The sequence below is a fragment of the Heterocephalus glaber genome, unplaced genomic scaffold, assembly GCF_053883595.1.
Source record: "Heterocephalus glaber isolate CG9 unplaced genomic scaffold, H.glaber_assembly_v1.0 deba00001737, whole genome shotgun sequence".
Taxonomy (NCBI): Eukaryota; Metazoa; Chordata; class Mammalia; order Rodentia; family Bathyergidae; genus Heterocephalus; species Heterocephalus glaber.
Window position 1 is genome coordinate 5880784 of NW_028258445.1, and position 20531 is coordinate 5901314.

The window sequence follows — 20531 nt, forward strand, 5'->3', positions numbered from 1 at the left end:
AGTAATGCAGAGCATAAATAGTGATATTCAAATAGTGAATAATATATATTTCCATTTATATAATTTTCAAAATCTGGCATTAGTTGTATTGGTAACAAAAATCTACATAACTCTTTTCTTCAGTGGATGATATTTAGCAGTAATAAAATATGGTTTCCATAGTTCTTCTTTGGGGGGGTACCAGGGTTTGAACTCAGGACCTTGTACTTGCGAGGCAGGCACAGTGCCACTGAGCTAAATCTTCAGCCCTACAATATTATGATTTTGATAACAAAGTTATGAGGAGATCTACTGAGGCCCAATTCTATAACCTGCAAAAATGTACATACTAGATTCTAAGCTGAAACATCTGCACAATTATAATTGTATCCAAATAAAATTTATACCTGTTTTAGCATTGTATGAAGTCTTTCATACTGTCACAGAATTTCATGATTGTAATAGGCACTTTGAAAGTGACACAATTTATGTGATCATTACTATATCATTTGAAGACTGTATGATCAACTTTCAGTTATTTTTAAATTTGACATCATCATCTGAAGGTGAAGTTCTATGAATAATAAGTGATATTAGCTTTTCTCTCCTTTGAATATTTAGTAGAAATATGTATGGAGTGAGTGTAGGTTTCTTGTTAAATCTGAATTTAAAACCAGCTTGATTTTTCCTGAAACATACCTAATTTTAAACTGCTGGCAAAGAATTTTGATCACCCCGAACTAAGTGCCTGTAATTTGTACTGGCCTATATTGCACTGGAAAACAAAATGAAACCAATTCACCGAAGAGTCAGCAGTCTCAAAATCAGATGCAAAAGAGGCGAATCATAGAGCAATATTTATTCTCACAATACATAAGGGACCATTACATTGGATGCTCATGACAGATGTGTAGGCCAGAAAGCCCTGGCATTTTCTAGTGGAACAGCAATTCACGCTTTCACTTAGCAGTGTACTGTCATTCTCATGTTAGAAACCGAACTGTTAGACCAATTGTCCACTGTGAATTTGCAGCCCTGGGGACACCAGAGCTTTTAGTAGAAATATTTTCACTCTTCCGTTTGTGATACTGAACATACATCATACTATCTGTCAGCCGATAGAAGATGAAGAGGTAAAAGTCTGAGTGGATGAAGGGTTGATGGGAAGACAGAGGCATGGATGGATGGAAGGATGGATGTATTCATGTGAAGTTGTTAATGGTTCTTAAAATGAGTCCCTGAACTCTGAGTTTCTTAGCACTTTCTGTTCTAGTCAGAAATCAGTATTAGAACATCAATTTCAAACCCAAATTGACTCAAAACGTTCTCTAAAATTATAAGGGATGGCTTGGATCCCTTGTCTCGAAGAGATTCTGGTAAAAAGCAGGAATAAATAGTATTTTATATGCCAAGAAACGCTTTACATGCATAATTCATTTAATCCTTAACATCACTTCATAAGGCATAGACTGTTATCATTGCAATTTAACAGACTTTTACAGATGTCCCAAAGCTAGTATAAGTTTATTTCCCCTGCACTGAGAAGCAGCAGATGGTAAGAGTCAGGCCCGCCCTGGAGGCAAATCCCCTACTGCACTCCCTGCGTAGCCTGGCAACTCCAACACAAGAGAGCAAGAGGAGAGGCACTGAGAGATTAGGCCGTGGTCGGGGACTCAGTGAGCATTTTCCCTGTCATCACCCTACTTCTACACTACCTGCTTTGCCACTAGTTAGCAAATTCGACCAAGTGGCTATTTTCTAGGAAGCCTACATTTGTCTCAGCTTTTGTTAAGAATAAAAACAAGGGAGACTTCACTCTGGCTCTATAAAGATGCCTAAGAATAGCTTAATTGTCCTCTGAGTAGCCTCTCTTTGCTTGGGACAGAAGCAAAGCTCACCCTGTACATCAAGACGTCAATATTATGAGGTGCTCCTGAGTCTAGCTTTGTACAGCAAAAGACACTTCATCAACTTCCTTGATCCACCAGCCTCAACCAGCAGAATGAGAAGAGAGTTTGCAGAAGATGTGAACAGTTCCATGGATGCAAATAATGAGCAAGGCAAGCAAGCACACGGCAATGAACAAGTTACCCGGGAAGAACCACTGGATTCGTGTGAATGTCTTCTAAAGTAGCAAAAATTCATACCTGAACCACTTTCTGGGCCTGCACATCCACAACCAGGACTCTGTGCAAAGTTGGCTGAGCGACATAAATGAATTTGTCTTTGACGTTCACGGCGGAGGCCCACACGCAGCGCTGCTGCCCCTCTTCGCCCTCGGCCCTGGGGCAGACCTCGCCCTGTGTGCGAAAGAAGAGAGCGCACGGCGGTCAGAGCAGGACAGTCAGGTCGCCACCGTGCAGGCAGGGACAGTGCCCTCCTCCTTTGGTGCCTCATTACCTTCAACCCTAAGTGTTAAACATGTCTACGGAAGGTGATCTGAAAACAGCCCATGCATCTCCACTTCTCCATAGAGAAATCACGGCGAACGAGAGCCCTGTCTGGCGAACTTCGTGTCCTTACTTACCAATTTTCCCCTTTATTTCCCTCCACTTACTTATACCTGGGCAGTTTCAGAAATGCATAGTGAACCCAGCGTCTCCCAGTGCTCCCAGCCTCCCGCTTCTTTCATACAACACAGGCTGCCCTCGACCGTGGCCAGCCTCCCGAGACGGTGCCTGCCCGGCGGCTCGGCAGTGGCCTGGGCAGAGCCCCAGCCCCGGGACCGCAGACTTGGGCCTCTGTCTGAGAAGCCCGGAGAAAGGGGAGCAACGCATTCGTTGGTGGCCACTCCCTCTTCCATTCTGTATCCAGGTTCAATTCTACAGTCTCCTCACCCTCCCGGGGCCTTTGCCCTTTACTCCAGCTCTGCCTGCTGCTTGACGGTTGCGCAGTCCGTTGACATGGCCACGCGGTCTCAAAAGCAGACACGAGCACGGCAATCCCAACGCCTTCTTTTTTCATGTTGTCAATAAAGTATTGTTCAGGGGATTCATAAGTCTTTGTGACTCATGCTGGGAGACATCTTGTAAGTAGAAGCAAATTAAAAATAACATTTAACTCATGATTTATATCTTCATTTTTTTAAAATTCATCAGTGATCCTCACAATTTACTGATAGTTAGAAAATCTACTAGGGAAGTGTTGGTGAGCTGCCCATAAATGTGCAATGATAAATATTTATCTACATAACAGTAATGATACAATAATAAACAATTATTTCAATGTTTCACCTGGTGATTGTTTAGGTCTGAATATTAAGGATTAATGTCTAATTTATTTGATTTGTGCAACCCAGTTATTATCTCATAAGCTAAATTTTTTCTTCTCTAGTTTATAGAGAACACTATTTCTTCTGTAAGAGCCCATTTACACTCTCTCTCTCTCTCTATATATATATATATATTTAATAAACATGAAACAAAGTTAATAACACTTTCAAAGCTGGCCACAGTATCACATGCCCATAGTCCTAGTTACTGGGGAGGCTGAGGTGGGAGAATCTCTTGAGCCAAGGAGTTCAACACAGGCCTGGGTAGCATTGCAAGACCATCTTACAAAGAAACCACCACCCTACTTTCATTGTAAACTGCGCCAAGTATTCATTTTTATTTAAAACTAATGCTGACAGCAGATATACCACACGTGATACCTAATAATTACATGAATACCCAAAATTGTAACCAGCACAGCTATAGGTAGTTTTTCTGTTTGCATAAAATTTGGAAAATAATCTAAATACAAGAGGAATTTGAGAGTTGTGGCCTGTTGTTTATGTTTTCCAAATGTCAGGGCCAATTCAAGAAGAGACTGATGCGCCCACTAAGGTTTCTGGTCCAGTGCAGGCTCTGGGCTCCGTCCTCACCCCCTGTAGCACTGTGCTCCCCTCCCCTCTAGGAGCAGCAGCCCAGCATCTGCACACTGCTGCCCGGGTGTGAAAGGCTTGGGTAGCTGGAGTGAGGGGATGGGCCCATCACGTGGCATGTATCAGAGCCAACCCACAGGGCCAGAAGTGGGGTCTCCTGGGGGACTCGGGCCTTGGGAAGTGACACTCAGCACGGGAAGAAGTCTGTACCTGCACCTGTTCAGGACAGCTCAGCACTGAAGTCCACTTGAGTCTCTCAAAACCGCTTCTTGCTGACAACCTTCTCTTCAGAAGTGTGCTGAATGCGGGTGATGAGAGCCTACTTCAGAAGCACTGGACGAAATATGCACTCGAGAGGCAGGCAGAGGTGGGAAAGTGGGGCCTAAGTTTGAGGACAGGCTTGGAATATAGGGAAAATTCCATCAAATTATTTGCTGTTGTGTAAAATCTAGGAACAAACCCTGCCAAAATAATGAAAAGTGTGAGTGGCCTGAGACATAACCGTCAGCCAAATAACCAGGGGACCGGGAACAATTTCCACCCCTTGGTTTGCTGCGAAACCATTCACCAGTAAAATGCACTGCTTTGCTGGGAATTATTTTCTGTCTGCAGGCTGCTGCCATAGGATAGCCCTGGCCTGACTTTCAACCACTGCCATGGAGCTATAAAAAGTTTCCTGACAGACACACTGGATTTTCCTTCCTTTGTTTCATGTCATTATTTCTGATAATAGCCTATTAAATCTCATTTAATAATAGCATGCATAGTTTTCAGATTACATAGATTAATATTTATTTCTGTGGATGGGAACTGAAGAAAAATGTTTTTGTCTCCTGCATTAGACACTTAATGTATAAAAAGAAGATAAAAAATATCAGAGACAAAAATAAGATTATGATAATACAAACTGAAGAAGAAAACTGTCAGAAATTATATCAAAGAGTGTCATTAAATCACATTCTGTAGGAACAAACTCCACTTAGAGTGAAAGGAATTAATAAGATACTAAGGCTAATGAAGATGAGAGTCAATAGAAAAAGATAACTCTAGCTCATAATTAGAACTTATTCTCACGGGGTTATTCCATGTTAAATCACATTTTGTGCATATATATTACCCTCTCCCAAAATTTTAAAGGATTACAAAACATGTTACTACTGAAAGTAAAAGTTTTAAGTTTACAATTACAATAATGTGAATCGTACCTGGTTTGCTAAGTAGCTCAAAGACAAGAACATATTCACTCCTCTTCTATTAGTACTTTGCCAGTTTTATTTATTACAATGATTACGCATCAAAATGTTTTGCCCTCAAATCTCCAGTTTCCCAGCACTGCTCCCTCGTTCATATCTTAGCACATCCTGCCCGTTTTTGAAGAATGCAGCAGTATTTGCAGGAGCAACTCCATTTTCCTTGCAACCCAACTCAGTAAGCTTTTGGCCTGGCTCCTTCTTTCTAGTCTAGAAGATTCACCCATTATTCTTTACTCTCAGAAAGATTTGCAATACAGCTCATCAAGTCTCAAATCATTCAAACATACACCTTGCCCTCAAACTTGAGGAATAAACTCCAAAACATTAACTGGATTCATCTGCTTTACCTTTAAGTCATTTATCTATTTTTCTTTAGAAATTTGAAAAGCTTTCTAGAACCTCATCTTTATTTCTCAATCTTTCGTTCTAAACCTATCAGACCTTCAAGTGGCTTTCATTGTGTCATCTTTTCCCAAATTGATGTCTTCAAAGTCACCCGTGGGCCCAGAATTTCCAATAACCCAATTTCATCTTTTCTTGGGGATCATGGAGGACTTACTTCATGAAGAACCCTGCTGCGTGAGCTACGTATGTAAGTAAAATATGCATAGAGAGAGAGCGTCATCATTGCATTGCAATTTCAAGTCGCTTATAATTTCCACTGGTTTCGGCGGTCTCAGATATTTGAGTTCTTGTGAAATGTTCTTTAAGGTAGAGGCCAACAAATGAGAGCCCAAAGACCAAAGTTAGTGCAGTGTCTGCTCTGATATAATCTGGGAGCTTAGAGTGTTTTCTCCATCTTTTGGTGACTGGAGAACAACAGAAAGAAGGCTGCCATCTCATGACATGAAAATAGCATACAAAATCAGATTTATGTAGACAAAAGGTTACAGGGACACAGCTGCACATCCATTTAAATGTTGCCACTGGCTATTTTCATCACTGTACTGACCATGGCCATCGAGACTTCAAAGCAGAGGAAACTGATCATGTGGACATTCATTGGCCGAAAAATGTTGCCTATTTCACTCTGCAGCTCTATCTAGATGTGATCTTAGTCCTCTTACTAAATTCTTTCTGACTATAGTGGCTTCTTTATTTTCTGTTGCTTAATTGTAGCTTCAGGAAAGCCAAGGCTCAGACTCTACTTTCCTGCTCTGTTTCCTTCATATTAAACACTTTGGGTGGCTCTTCCATCTAGACTACCCAATTAATGTCATGATTACATGAACCAAAGATGAATTTCTAGCCTTGAAAGGAAATACTAAGCGTGACCCCAAAATCAAACAGATAAATAACTAAAACAGACCCTTGCCCATCTGTAAGTGGGGAGGTGGTGATTTGAGGCAGATGGCCCCTCCACCTCCTCGGAGCTAGCTTTGGGTAAATCCTTTTTCCTTTTTACCAAAATAAATGGTCTCCTTTGATTTGGTCAGCACCAAGCAGTGAACCTGAGTGCATGAACCGAGTGGTTGGTAGCAACTCCTCCTTAAGGACCAGTATGGGTCATACCGGTTTTCCTCAGGTCTAAATTTTCATAGATTATATTGTGAGCCACATGACTGGTCATCTAATATTTCTCTATCATTCCAAAATGAAATGTTAGGCTGTGCTCTTCCTGTTTCTCATTTTCTAAATGCAATAGTGAAAATTAGTAATGCAATATTTTCTCAGTAAACACATGTTTAAATCCCATTTATTACAGCTGAAAAGCAAGAGTCAAGAACTAGTGTACATCCCCAGTCATGCTGCTACACGCCACCCTTTCCTGTTCAGTCCTTGAGACCCTCAGTTCCAGAGCAGCACTAAGCACAGTGTGGCTCGAGGACTGCTGCTGATCGGCCTACCACTAGTTACCATGCTGAAAACAACAAAGTTGAAAATAGCCATTGAAAAACTTTTACAGCCATTTGGTATTGCATGGCATCTATGTATGTGATCAGCGGACTCATCTTGGACAGGATACGTACCAGTTTGAGTACTGTCCAATTCGTCTGGAGGATTTCATGTGGTGAAAACAACCTACCAGTCTGGAAGGAATAGATTGAGCAAAGAGCAAAGTGATTCTTTCTCCCAGAGGGTTTAAGAAGCACTGATTAAGCTTTCTTTTCTAGTTCTGATTTTTCTCTTTCTCTTTCAATTTTTCTTATACATATATACATACATATATATGGATGTGTACACATACACAAACACACATACAGGTATGCACGCACAAAGCAAGAGTAAGAAGAATTATTTAATAATAATGCACTAAATGAGCTAACATCTTCATTATTTACCCATTTTAAAGACACTGGAATTAAAGTATTTTCATCCATTTTTAATTGAGGTCACTGCTTATAAACAAAGCAATACAATTGTTTTTGAAAATGAAGCATATAAGCCAGGTGTGGTAGTGCATGGCTACAACCCCAGCCTCTGGGAGGCTGAAGCAGAAGAATCACAAGTGGAAGCCCAGCCTGGATAATTTACTGAAATTTTAAATTTTATTTTACTCAAAATAAATTTTTTTAAAAGGACTTGGGTTGTATATCAGTGTGAGGGCCTTGGTTTTAATCAGCAGTACTGAAATTGATCAATCATCAATCAATCAAATGGATTATATTCAGTTTATTGCATATAGTTTGCCATTTTCTTTCTTTCTTTCTTTCTTTCTTTCTTTCTTTCTTTCTTTCTTTCTTTCTTTCTTTCTTTTTGGTACTGGGGATCGAACTTGGGGCTTTGCACTTGGGAGGCAGGCGGCAGAACCGCTGAGCTAAATCCCCAGCCCGCCATGCGCTTCATAAAATACTGTGCATGGTCATCTTCATGTTGGTCACAGCAATGCAGTGACCCCAGTTTTAGGGGCTGTATTCACCTTGACTTGGGCTACACTAGAACAGTGTCTAGCAGCACGACTCTGATCTGGGGAGTATCAAAGCTAATTAAAGGTTACATTATACAAAATGTATCCTGTTTTGAAAAATAAGACTGTATTTGTCTTTCAATGGTGGTGCCACTGTGTGGCCGTAAGCTGAGGATTCTTTCTCTGATGCCTGGAAGAGACGTGAAGAGCAAGTGAGGCGGCCAGGCCACAGCGGACACCCGAGCAACTGCAAGCCGACAGGAGCAGTACAAGCTCTGCCATTCAGCCTTGTGGCCTCGGGCAAAATGGGTGAAAGTGGCATCACCGTTCACAGAGAGCTAGCGGTCTGATTAAAGAAACTCCTGACCGTGAAGTTCAGATGACCAACACACGTTACCTGCTATTTCCATGGCGAGAGGAGCCTGTGAATGGCATTTCCCAAATCTACATTAATTTACATGCTTTGACACCGACTTTGCTTTCAACATTCCCAAAAGGTTTGGAGAAAAGTTTACAGTGTATTTAAGGATTTCCAAGTGATGCTGAGCACGGTGTGATTTTGCACACACGCAGCGCCCACACCGGCCCTCCTGCGCCTGAGCGTGTGGGAGACCCCATGCTTCTTCATCTGGAAACGACATTAGCACTCCGTAAACTGTTTTCATAAACAGAAAAACATCAAGGTGTGCTCAATTATTTCAATTTTGTTTAAGTGTGGAATGTTATACCAACTAATAAAATTTTGGAATTAGATATGAATAATTTATTTAAAAGTAACATTGAAGTATTCGATTTCACATGCCAGGAGAACACCAAGGGAAACTCTTTAGAAGCAAATGGAGGACTGGGTCAGCGATGCCCTGGCCATCCTGGTTTTGTGAAGGAGCTAGATTTTGGCCAGAGGTCGGGCAGTGGTTTCCAAGAGCCACAGGGCAGGCGCTTAGTTTATCAGGAAGGCAGACACCGGAATATCAGGGACACCAAGCCCAATGTCAAGGCTGAAAGGCTTGAGTTAGGTCAAACAAGCAGTAGATAGTGTCTGGCAAAAGCTAGCTGAACTGAAAGCTAACAGTGAAACATTGAGGACATCTGGCAGTGATGTGGCTCTCGGAAACCTGGAAGGCTCCTGTGGGATCAGCCTGGTATCACATAGTGTGTCCAGCTGGAAAGAAGAGCAAAGTGCATTTAATTCGGTTCCCCGATGTCATGAAGATATTATTGTACAGGACCAATGATACTCTTTCCTAATTTTGTTTCACAGATTGTTCACTAGAAAGGAAAAAATTAAGATTTTAAAAAACCCATCACAATGAAACATGTAATTCATTGGCCTCACATACGCACACACTCACACATCACTGCAATAAGTATGCAACCTTCCCTAAAGTGACCGAAGGCGTTTACCAAGGCGGTGTCACTAGCACACCAGTAAATACAGCCCTGGGGGAGCCCACACTCCCTTCCTGTCAGGTGCATCCTCCAGAGAGATTTTCTCAAATTGTCCATTTCAGCCACTAACAAGTTGATATGATTTTAAAAATTAATAAAACATTTGTTTTAGAAATGAAAGTAAAATACAGCATTATAAAAAACTGCAAAGAGAGAGTGCTCAGTAGTTTGGTAACACTGCTTTTAATTCACCCCCACAAATTAATATTAAGGAATTCAGGTTTGTTTGTTTGAGTTCAGGGCTACTTATGGAAGTCACTTTCTTTGCCTGCCCACTAACCTGTTTCTTAGGGATTATTTGCTTAACAATTGGGCTGGGCTCGCTGGGGCACACCTGTAGTCTCAGCACTCTGGAAACTGAGGCAGGAAGACTGCAAATTCCAGCCTTCCCTGGGCATTTTAGAGACTGGGAAGATCCTGTCTCTGCAAGTAAAATAAAAAAAGAGGCTGGGTATGGAGATCAGTGTGAAGGTCTTGGGTTCTGTAGGGAGAGACCCATAGGCAGGAGAGATGAGAGACCCCACCAAGGAGTTCAGGTAGCTGGCAGAACAGGCTTAAGCCCCCATGAAAAGCTGACAGTCTGCAGTTCCACCTCCTCTTCACACTGCACCCTGCCAAGCTTGGTTTGCTAAGATCAAAAGGAAAAAACCTTGACCCTAAGATCTAAAAGACCCCTGAAAAGACCCTTCCCTGTTGTCCCTAGTAATGAATTAAGTTAATCATTAACCAATCAAGTAGGGGCACCTCAGCCCAGAGGCAGGATAGCCCCCAACTACTATAAAACCAGCATCTTGAGCCCACCTGCAATGGTGGCTCCATTTCAGGCAGCCCCGTCTGTCTCTCTGAGAGAAGGCAGCTGTACTCTTGCATGCTTGCTGAATAAAAGTACAACTTTGCTTCCACGCTTTTGATCTCTGTCTGATTCTTCCACAACCTTCTGTGTCATCAGAGAGTCAGGACTGGGGCTGTGGGGACTCTTCCCCTGTCTCTGCCCATGATAGTTCCATCCGCAATACCACAAAAATGATATTTGTTTTATTAATATGACCAGAAAATATAGATGTGAAGTCCACTGAAATAAAATTTCTAGTCATTATTACATGAACCCTAGTTGGATTTATCTCACCTTGGTGCTCTGAATTTCTTATATTATTAGGGAGTAATTTATTTCTCATCATTACAAATCCATAAAAGACAAAAAGAGAAACACTCCTTTAAGGAAAAGGGAGGAAACAGTTTGAGCAAGGTGCAATGTTAGGTACAATACATTCCCCTTCCCGCCAGCTGCTTCTCCTCTCTGACCACAAGCGTTCTGATGATGTGCTCTTCCCTGGTTTCCCTTGGGGTCCTGCTGGAGGAGGGAGGTTACCTTTCTGCACGTGTGAGGCTTTTCCTTGTCAGTGTCGGCTCATGCTGCCCTGTCCCTACAAACTGTGCACACACGCATGGGTGGTCATCTGGGGTTACAGGACTATCTGCACCTGGGTCGGCACATGCAGCGCCAGCATGGGCTCGTGGTTCTGTTAGCACAGGTCTCCCAGTGCACATGGGCCCTGCGGTTCCGGTCAAGTGCTCCATCTGCTCAGCCTGACCAGCCCAAAGCCTCCTTGTGCAGGAGACAAGCTTAACAGCTCGTGCAAGGCTGTTGGTGATTGAAAAGAATAACTCTTACTTGTAATAGGGTGATCTTCAAAATATTATAAATCCATTTACTGAGACAATATATTCACGTCTCCTTGTTAATCACACACAAAGGAACTGCCGCAGGAATGACCAGAGTCATACTGCTCAGCCTTTCTGTGCACCGTGCGTGCAGTGCTGGGGATGAAGCCGGACACACACTTTCCACCATGCTGCCCAAGGCAGCATTGTCTAAAAACAACTTCTACATGATTTATATTATTTATCTGTTAATTATTATTACAAATAAACTTTCATTTGACGTTTTTATCACTGTGTAAAAGGATACTAGATACATGTTATATACAGAGATAAATTCTGCTAAGTTTTTATCAATTAAAGAAAAATTATTAAAAATCTGTTTTATTAAACTATCTTTTTAAATATCTAGAAGTATTATTTCAAGAGAAAAGTTTTGCCAGTGGAAATGTACAGCGGAGGAGTACTGTTTTGTACACTCTCTTTAAACCTGCATTATTTAATATATTTTCTGATGAGTTGCATTCTGTCTCGCCTCTTTTTCACAGGCAAGTTAACTAGGAGTCCATTTATTCTTCCATTTCAGGCAAATTCTTCAGAGTATAAAAATGAAAACAATACTGAGAATTGACCAAACTTGATTGTATGACTTAGTTGAATTCAAATAGCTAGAAACATGCAAGTATTATACCATTAGTATTCTACAATGTAATACCATTTTTTAACCTCTGAAAGAATTTCAGGAGTTGTCCAATGTGAGACAGACTTTGTGCAATTATATTAGTAAACAATTGTATGTTGAAATTATAGATTGAAGAATTAGCTATATATGAATAAAAGATATGTAGATTTTTGACCATGTGAATCTCATTCTCCTTTGTTCCCATCGAAAAGTGTAAATTTTTGTCTTGAAATACAGGAGAGATAGGAGCAGTTGCTTCTTTATTTTTTAGGATGGAAGAGCAGTTCCGAACACGCCAGCAAATTGATCCTGACCCTGCAGAAATAGTGCACCCTGTATTCAGACAACCAGAATTGCTGCCCAAAGTTATGCTTCTCACATGGGCCCTATCTGAACAGAGAGACTTAAAGTAAAGCAATTCATAGGCAGCCATAGGTCAGTATCTTTTCCTGTTTACCCTTCTGTATCTTTAAGATGATCCAGTTTTCTGAACTTCAGAAAAATATTAAAGGTAAGACAAGTTCGGCAATAGGATTCCCTCCTGTGCCATCCGGGGTAAATGTGTCATTAAGAGCAGCCGTCATTCTCTTTGGTCTTTGTAGATCTGTGGCGTTCTTGCTTTGCACCTTAGGACCTATCTACCTATGAAAAGCCCGCCACAAAGAAAACCCCAATACAGTATGCAGATCAGCAAGAAAACAAACCTCACTTAAGCAATGTATGGACAACACGGAAGTCAGCGTTGAGTGGATGATGAATGGACACAGAAAATGTGGCACATACACAACAAAATATTATTCAGCCACAAAAAAGGATGACACTTGGCATTTGTGACATAAGGGATGGAATTGGATGTGGTTAAGTGAAATAAACCAGGGAGAAAAACACAAATACCAAGCGACTTCAGCCCTATGTGGACTCTAAGAAAGGTATCCCATAGAGCTGAGTACAGCAGTGCTCCTGAGGCTGGAGGCTGGGAGAGGGCGCGTGTAGCGAGGAGAGAGAGGGCTGAGGGGCGGGGCAGGAGGGTACAGGGAGGGTTCGGTGTCTCCCCCAGAGTCCAAGCTGGACTGTGGTCCCAGCCTGCACAACGCCCACGCGCGTCACAGAACCACAGGGTGCCTTCATGCGTACGTGCAGTATCTATGTTTCTATGCATCGGGCAAAGTAAATTTAACTAAAAACAACTTAGATTACATCGGCAAATGATCACAGACCCCAATGAAAAGTTACTGCGTATTACGGTATGAGTTATTCTCTCTGAAATATTTATGTAAAAATACATTTAAAAACATAAATTTATGTATCTGTATAATTAAATTCTGATATAACTTTGCACTAAGTTGTATATATGTGTTTACATATGATGTATTTGTATGAATAAGTAGCTGCTACAATTCTGTTGTTTACAAAAATTGATATTTGTGACCTTTCTAAAATACAGAAAAGAATGAAAGAATTCTCACTGGTAAATTGAAATATTATGGAGATAAAAAGTTGTGTATATATAAAAGTTTCTTGTAGATATATAAAAAGTAATAAGAAATCAATTGAGTGCTCAAAAAGTTAGAGAAATGTGAATTTTAAGAAATTTTGAAAAAAAGAGGATTATAGATTAAACAATCAAAAAGCAAACCTTACAAAACAGAAACAATTATGTGGTTTTCAATACATTGAAAACAGAATATTTAATAATTTTTAAAGCAAAATTATGAGCTTTAACGAAAGAATAGCAACAGAAAATACTTAATATTGATAATTCAGGAAATATCACTGTGGAGCACATTATTAAAGTGACTAACTGACAACCAGGTGATGAGAGGGGTACTGGGGAAGACATGACTATTCTATCATAAACTCTTTCATATTATTTTGTACTTGTAAAATACATTAATTTACAAAGCCAGCACACTCTGTGGACAAAAACACATTTAGACGTAGAAGACAATAGTGTAAGTCATACATGATATGACAGTGTCACTTTGTAGGCTCAGGTAAAATTTGTCCATGTTGAATGATAACTGTATCACTAACTTTTTTATCAGCTTAATTTTTCAGGTCCCCCTTAGGAACTTGTCTGTTGAAAAAGATTTTAAAGGTTTTAAGCACATGGCTCTCCAGCGTGGGTCCTGACTGCTCATGTGAAAACATTCCACAACACTGGCAGTGGACACATATGCTCTGCTGTCACCAAACAGCTCGCCTGGTTCTGGTTGGGCTCCCGGGAGGGGTGCAGTGTGCTATCTAGGGTCGCTTCCAGAGCAGCCGGGGAGCTGTGTGACTCCCCCACCACAGTGCTAGTGCATGTGTCACAAGTGGGCCCACTGCTGTGTCCTCTAGTGTCCAGCTAAAATCTAAGAGAAACAGTAAGAACTGCAAACAGCATGATCTATATTGAAACCCTAAAGACCATGTTACACCAACCTCATGTGTTTTTCTTCTGAAAGGTACGGAATAATCTCCTAGGAATATTTAGAAGTAGCTTACATTACCCTCTTTAGGAAACTTCGCAGGATATCACTGGAAGCACAAAGGGACAAAAGCTTAAATGTTTATCACTCTATAATGCTGTGAGTTAAACCACATTTGAATAGAGACCCACAGGGAGAAAAATAAGTGGGAAGCACTTCGATTGCCCCTCTGAAACACACAATGATGCTGAATTCAAGAGGTTGTTCACTGGGTTCCTGGGGGAATGGGTTGTCCATATTGTGTAAAAGGGCTGGTGTTTCAAGGAGTATTTTTGTGGACCAAATTTGAAAAACTAGTATTTGGATTAGAAATAGGGGGGGAAAAAAGCACCCAAAAGGGAAACGCAAAGAATTATGGGGGGAGTGAAAGGCACGAAGCCTGCACTGGCCCCCATTCATAATCTCAGTTTCTCACTACCTACGAACTCTGCACCCTGTGGACAATCCATTCCCACACACGAATTCTGTTCCAACAGCATATGGATGCTACTTATTTACAAATGAAAAATAATTTTCCAAAGTGGAATTTCCAAAACTACAATACAAACATTTTAGAGATTCACATCAGATTTCCTGCACAACAGGAAGTCAGTTAGGTTATCTAGCTGGGTATCATTTAAATCAGCCTGAAAAGCAGGAAAAGAACCTTCAAGTTCCATAGTACCAGACCTATGCATTTTTCTTTCTTTTTAGTTCTCCTAATATCCATTACAGAATATGTAACACCAGGATATTTTTGGAGAAGGTAGTTAGATCTATAAATGTAGCAGATGACTGAACTGAAAAGCACTGAAGACCAACCGCCCAGTAGACAAGGAAGACACAGTAGTTGAAACCAGAAGAATGAAAAAGTTAGTAATGTTCGGAAAGCTTGTCTCCCTGAGTTTGTGATTTTAAACATATTTTCCAAACTCATTTCAGTTTGAGTTCTGAATCTGTAAGTCCCCAATAGGATTCACCTGGTTTCATGTTCACAGTCTAAGTGACAAGATGAAACCGTGTGCATAGCTAAGATTAATGTAGCAAGAATCTAGCAGACCACAAAACAAAAAGTCAGAAAAAGAGATGGAATCCTCAGCAACACATCCCAAAAGCTGCATCACAATGTAATCCAACATCGCACCGAAATTGAATTTTTATTTAGAGCAGCCAAACAGCATCTTTAAGAGGTCTGAAAAAAGATTACATATTCTCTCAGTTTTAATCTACACTTTTCTGATCACAAGTTATATTTGGAATTGCACTGATATTCTATTCAAGTTAACCATGAAGGGGAAGAGTATGGTATTTATGCTTAATCCTTACTTGTGGGAAGAAAGTGATTCCAAAAGACACACTTCAACCACTTATACTCAAGAGATTTGTCTTCTAAAATCAAATAAACTAGCTTTTTTCTACACTAGAAACCCAAGGCAGTATATCCACACAGGACCTTTAGACCATGTGATCCTCAGCTAATGGACCCTTGAGGTTACACTGAAACAATTCAAAGATGAATTATGTATGAAACATTTCACAAACACTGAAAGAAGAACACTGTTTTGAGGGAATTGGAAAGTTAGAAATATCAAGGTAGGGAAAGAATTAGAAGTATACATCTTTAGAGTGTGCAAAAGAGAAGGAAGACCCAAGGCTAGAAGCAATGGGATTTTGTTACCTTCACTGAATCACGTGTAAGGCATTGTGCTGAGGGCGTGGGAACACAGACATCATTAAATTAAGCCCTGACTACAAGACAGAAGAGGCACGGGTGGGTTTCTTATGTTCCAGGGCGGGCTGTGGCGCCTGTCTCATTGGTCAAACGCTGCTCTCCATAGTGTGGAGGGGACTGTGGAGGGACCGGTATTCGCCTTCTGTTCATACCACCTGCGCCTTCCTCTGTGGGTGGACCAGATGAACAGCTGGTTGTCAGAGCTGACATCCATCTCATCAGTTAAAGGTATGCAAGTCCCAAATATTTAAATTTATTTTGCAGTAAGAAATGAAAATAACCAGCAGTAAAAATTAATTTGTGCACCCTAGATTTTATTTCGTATATGTAAGATATAATAAATGATAAATGTCTTTTTTTGCTATAAATGATTACCTTTATATTTTATATTTAAAATTATAAGCAGGAATTAGTTTCAGCAATTCACTTTTTATATTATTTTTATGATTTTAAAATAATGCATAGCTGAAATTTAATTTCAAGATCCAAAGCGATAAAAATGTCAGAAATTTTAAAAACAACAGTATTTGACAGTTATTTAATACTGAAAAATACAAACCTCTTTCTCACTCTTGTTGTTTACTTTTCCACAAGAGTACAGAAATTTCCATTAACTTTTGTTTTATTTAATGTTGGGTAGCAAATTTCCTACCCTTAAATTTATTTTCATTTTAAAATATGCATTTCTAAGATGAGTCCACATACACTATGACTGTAGATTTTCATGAACTGTGATTTGGAGAATCTGAGGTAAAGATTACAATGTAACCCGTTAGGGATTTCTTGTGATTCTTAGTAGCTGGTTACTGCTGTGTACCATGGATAAGGCTCCTCTGGCTGAAGGCAGTACGTGAAGGCTCTCTTCATTTCTAACTTCTCTTCAGTCTTTATTTTTATAGAGAATTACATAAAGTTTGTATGCATCTTTCTCTGTATTACATATTTGTGTCTATTAATACATAGAAATGTATTCATATTTTGCTTTGATCTATATAGTCATCTGACACCTTACTTAGAATTGCCAGTGTATGGATAGGGAGAAATAAATGCACTGTACAAAGCTCTATACTGTTTTTACTTTTGTGTTTTTAGAAGGACGTCTAAGTATTCCAAGCTCTTAAAGATAGAAATTCAGCCAACTACAGTCCACATTCTGTTGCTGACATGGCACAGAACTACGAGATTGAATGCTTGTGTTTTCCGTTTTGGATTGCAAGTGGCTAAATTAACCCATTAAGGGCCATCAAAATTATTTCTGAAAAACTCATTCTTTAAATTCTTCTTGTGTCCCACAGCACTGAATTATTAGCTGACACCCTTGAATGCTATGTGATACAGGAAGGTTCTTTTTTTTAATTTTTAAATCACATTTGTGAGATGATAGTTTTGTGATACGGAGAATTAACTTCATACATTATCTTCTTAGTACTGTACTAGGAACTAAAGTTTGAAGTTCTGTGATACAGTTGTGTCAGTTAACTACAAACTTTTATAGTGGTTGCAAAGAAGCATTCTGATATAAAATAATTATGCTCTGATTTAAATAATAATTTTAACAGATTTCTATGTGTTCTATATGTTTTCCAAAGATATAAATCTGGTATACAATTAAATCATTTGGTTTAGTAGAAGCAAAATCTATGTTTTTATTCATGTATTTATGACATATATATATACACATAAACACCTTATTAAAATGGATTTAGTATTATGAAATAGAATTATAAAAGAAAATGAAATTACATGTACTATTTAGAATGTTTTTGTACTTGTAGTAAAACTATAAATATCAAAAATGTTGATAATTCTATTTAGTAATTTAGCTTATGCCTGAAATACTTTTAAATTAAGTGATTTTATTCATTTAAAACAATCATGGACATATTGAATTAAATGCTTTTCTTTACTTAAATAAAAGAACACAAAATATCCTTGTTCCACAGACTATCGGGGGGAATCTGGCAGGTGTTTTTGTGCTCTCAGTGTTGCCTAGTTTTCATTCCAGGGCAGACTTTCGGGGTAAAGTGCTTTCGTGTGTCGGTCTGTGCACCAGCTCCCTCCGCCTGGCCGGAGATGACAGTGTGGGGTCGGCAGAAATATTGTTTGGAGCTCAGACGCTGTAGCCAGGTGTCTCAGGAGAGGGTGGGTCAGTGAGGTCTTCCTTAGAATTCACCTCACCGTGAGTGTCCAATGTGTGTCTGAGCTTGTGTGGGAACAAAGTAATGGATGACTTCAGAGTTACATGTGTTGATGTATGCATATTTTTTTTTCGGTGATACATATAACTATGACAACATGAACATAATTGTAATGGGTTATTATCTCATAAAATTACCCACATAATCCCTAGCATTAATCAGTATCCCTCACCTGTAATCAATATGCCTGTTATCAGATATTTTTTGATTTCCTAAATTTGGTGCCCAAATTTTACAGATGAAAATCATTATGACAAAAGTGAGGTATAAATAAATATGAAAATTGATATTTTCCAAGCTAAATTGAAATTTTCCATTCACTGAGACCTCCTGAAAAATGAAATGGTCAGTATTTGTGATGCATGTACAAAGTGCTTCCATGTCATTGTCCTTCATTTTATTACAGTAATGACCGTCTATGAAAATGGATGCCCTCTTAAATTAAGGAACCTAATTAAGGGGTCACCACTGCCAAAGTTCATGATACTTTGTCCCTTTTAAACGTTAAACTACTATTTAGAAATCTACAATATGTTACTTTGTTTTCCTTCTTAGATATAAAAATCTTCACGGCCTAACAGTCAGTACCACAGATTCAATATTTTCTTTCTAACACCAGTTTCATGTGTGTATAGATTCATTGTATTTCCAAAATGTAATTCTACTTAACAAAATTGCTGCATGAAATCATGAAGGAATTCTTAAGATACAGTACTTACCTGAAATCCGAGGAGCTTTTCACTGGGCTTAATGTGCCTCTGAAATTCACATTCCACAGGTTGTATCACTTTGATTCCATCTTCATAAAAAACATAGAACATGTTCCCAATTCCCAGACCTTAGGAAGAGAAACATATTCAAAAGTTCAAGATAAAATTGTCAGAAAGCTTTACAACAAAAACCCGCAGTGCCTTTTATCTCTAGCAGATCAATTTGGGAGCTGTATGATGTTACCAATGCCATTCCTGCTGGATGGCCTTGCATTCTCAGGCCACTTTGCAGGCTATGCAAACATTCTGTTTTATTTTTCCTAATCTCAAGTCAGTAGGTCCTTTAGCAAGTGTTTCACATGTTTTTAAATAACTCTAAATAGAACTATAACTCTCTTTAACATATAAATTATTTTGATTCTTTCCCTGCTTAATGTAGGTGTTAAGGAATAAAAGTAATTGCCAAGAATTAACTTTATTCTAATATTTTTAGAGTTCACTGGGTAAAATGAAATTTTAGTTTTTGTGGGACTTTACATAAAGGCTTCAAGAGACCACCAGATTTTGGAGAATATGTATTTCCCTGATCTATATTTTGATAAAATCATCCTACAAAGAAAACTAATATTAGTTTTTATATGAGAATTTTTGAGCTTCTATTTCTACAGGTAAAAATGAATGGATTTAAGATCTTAGAAAAATATCAGCGTAATAATTTAAATCATACTCTCAGTTCTTTCCCCAGTGCAGATTTGGGTGTGTGGCATTTCAGAAATCGTCCTCCCTTGCTCTGCCCATCTTCACGCGTGAGTGAAGGAGCTGCACAACTAACTAACACCTGGGACTCACAGGGGCTGGGGTGGGAGTTGGGGGGTCTCCACATTTCATGCACCCCTGTCGCCTGGCTGCCACTCCGCTCTCTTTGCACATGCTCAGCTCAAAGACTAAGCCTTCCTTCTCTGACGCTCACTTGCATAGCTTCTTTTTCCAGCTGTGCTGATTTGATCAATCGAATTATTCAGCCTAAACATATCTTCCATTATTCAGTAGTAACACATGATCTTTGAAAGATGATGGGTAATACTGCAATCTTGATAATAAGAAAGCCAAATGATTGTTCCTTAAAATGTTTAAATGCCAAAACCATCCATGAGGAGAAAGATAACTTAATTAAATCCAAAAATAAAGCTTCCCCAGCAAAATATTTTTCTGACTGAAACTACCTGCAAGGCCTACTAAGTCCAGCCTCAGGTTGCCCACTGATGGAGGATCATAATCAAGTGTCCATACAAATATTTGGTTATTGAACTTGTCATATTTAATTTTATAAATATGTTCTTGGTGAATATCAAAATCATGCATTTTGACCTAACCATATCTATTCTTGACTTAGAAGGAAATATACTCAAATATAATTTCACTGGTATTTCTACATAGTGTAAATAGTTTTTCTGATAGCACATGAAATTATTTCAATCTTACATATGTACATTATAAAAGGCTCTGGATTGTTTAATATAGCTTATCATGATTTTTTATAAACAATTTACAATGTTAATATATTAATAAGCACTATTAGTTAATTATGCACTATATTTCCAGAGTATTACATTAAGGTGGAATATTCCTGAGCAGTAGCAGAAGTGGCAAAACAAAATTCAAATCTTTCTTAAAATAAAATTTAGTAATTGTAAGCTGTTATTTTT

At 39.2% G+C, this 20531-nt stretch overlaps 1 protein-coding gene and 1 long non-coding RNA gene across 8 annotated transcripts in view; one reads left to right on the forward strand and one right to left on the reverse strand.

Moving 5' to 3' along the window:
* The window catches only part of Fstl5 (follistatin like 5), a 742188-nt gene that overhangs the window by 78506 nt on the left and 643151 nt on the right, over positions 1-20531 (reverse strand). For all 7 annotated transcript variants that reach the window (XM_087200319.1, XM_087200322.1, XM_087200323.1 and 4 more), the window contains 2 exons: positions 18835-18953; positions 2127-2279 (listed from right to left, as the gene is read on the reverse strand). In XM_087200319.1, coding sequence (XP_087056445.1) covers positions 2127-2279; positions 18835-18953 — 272 coding nt within the window. The remainder of the gene's footprint in view (positions 1-2126; positions 2280-18834; positions 18954-20531) is intronic.
* On the forward strand, positions 2937-12266 carry LOC110346436 (uncharacterized). The gene is made up of 3 exons (XR_002390488.2): positions 2937-3007; positions 5537-5689; positions 12007-12266. It is a non-coding gene; the product is annotated as an uncharacterized LOC110346436 (long non-coding RNA).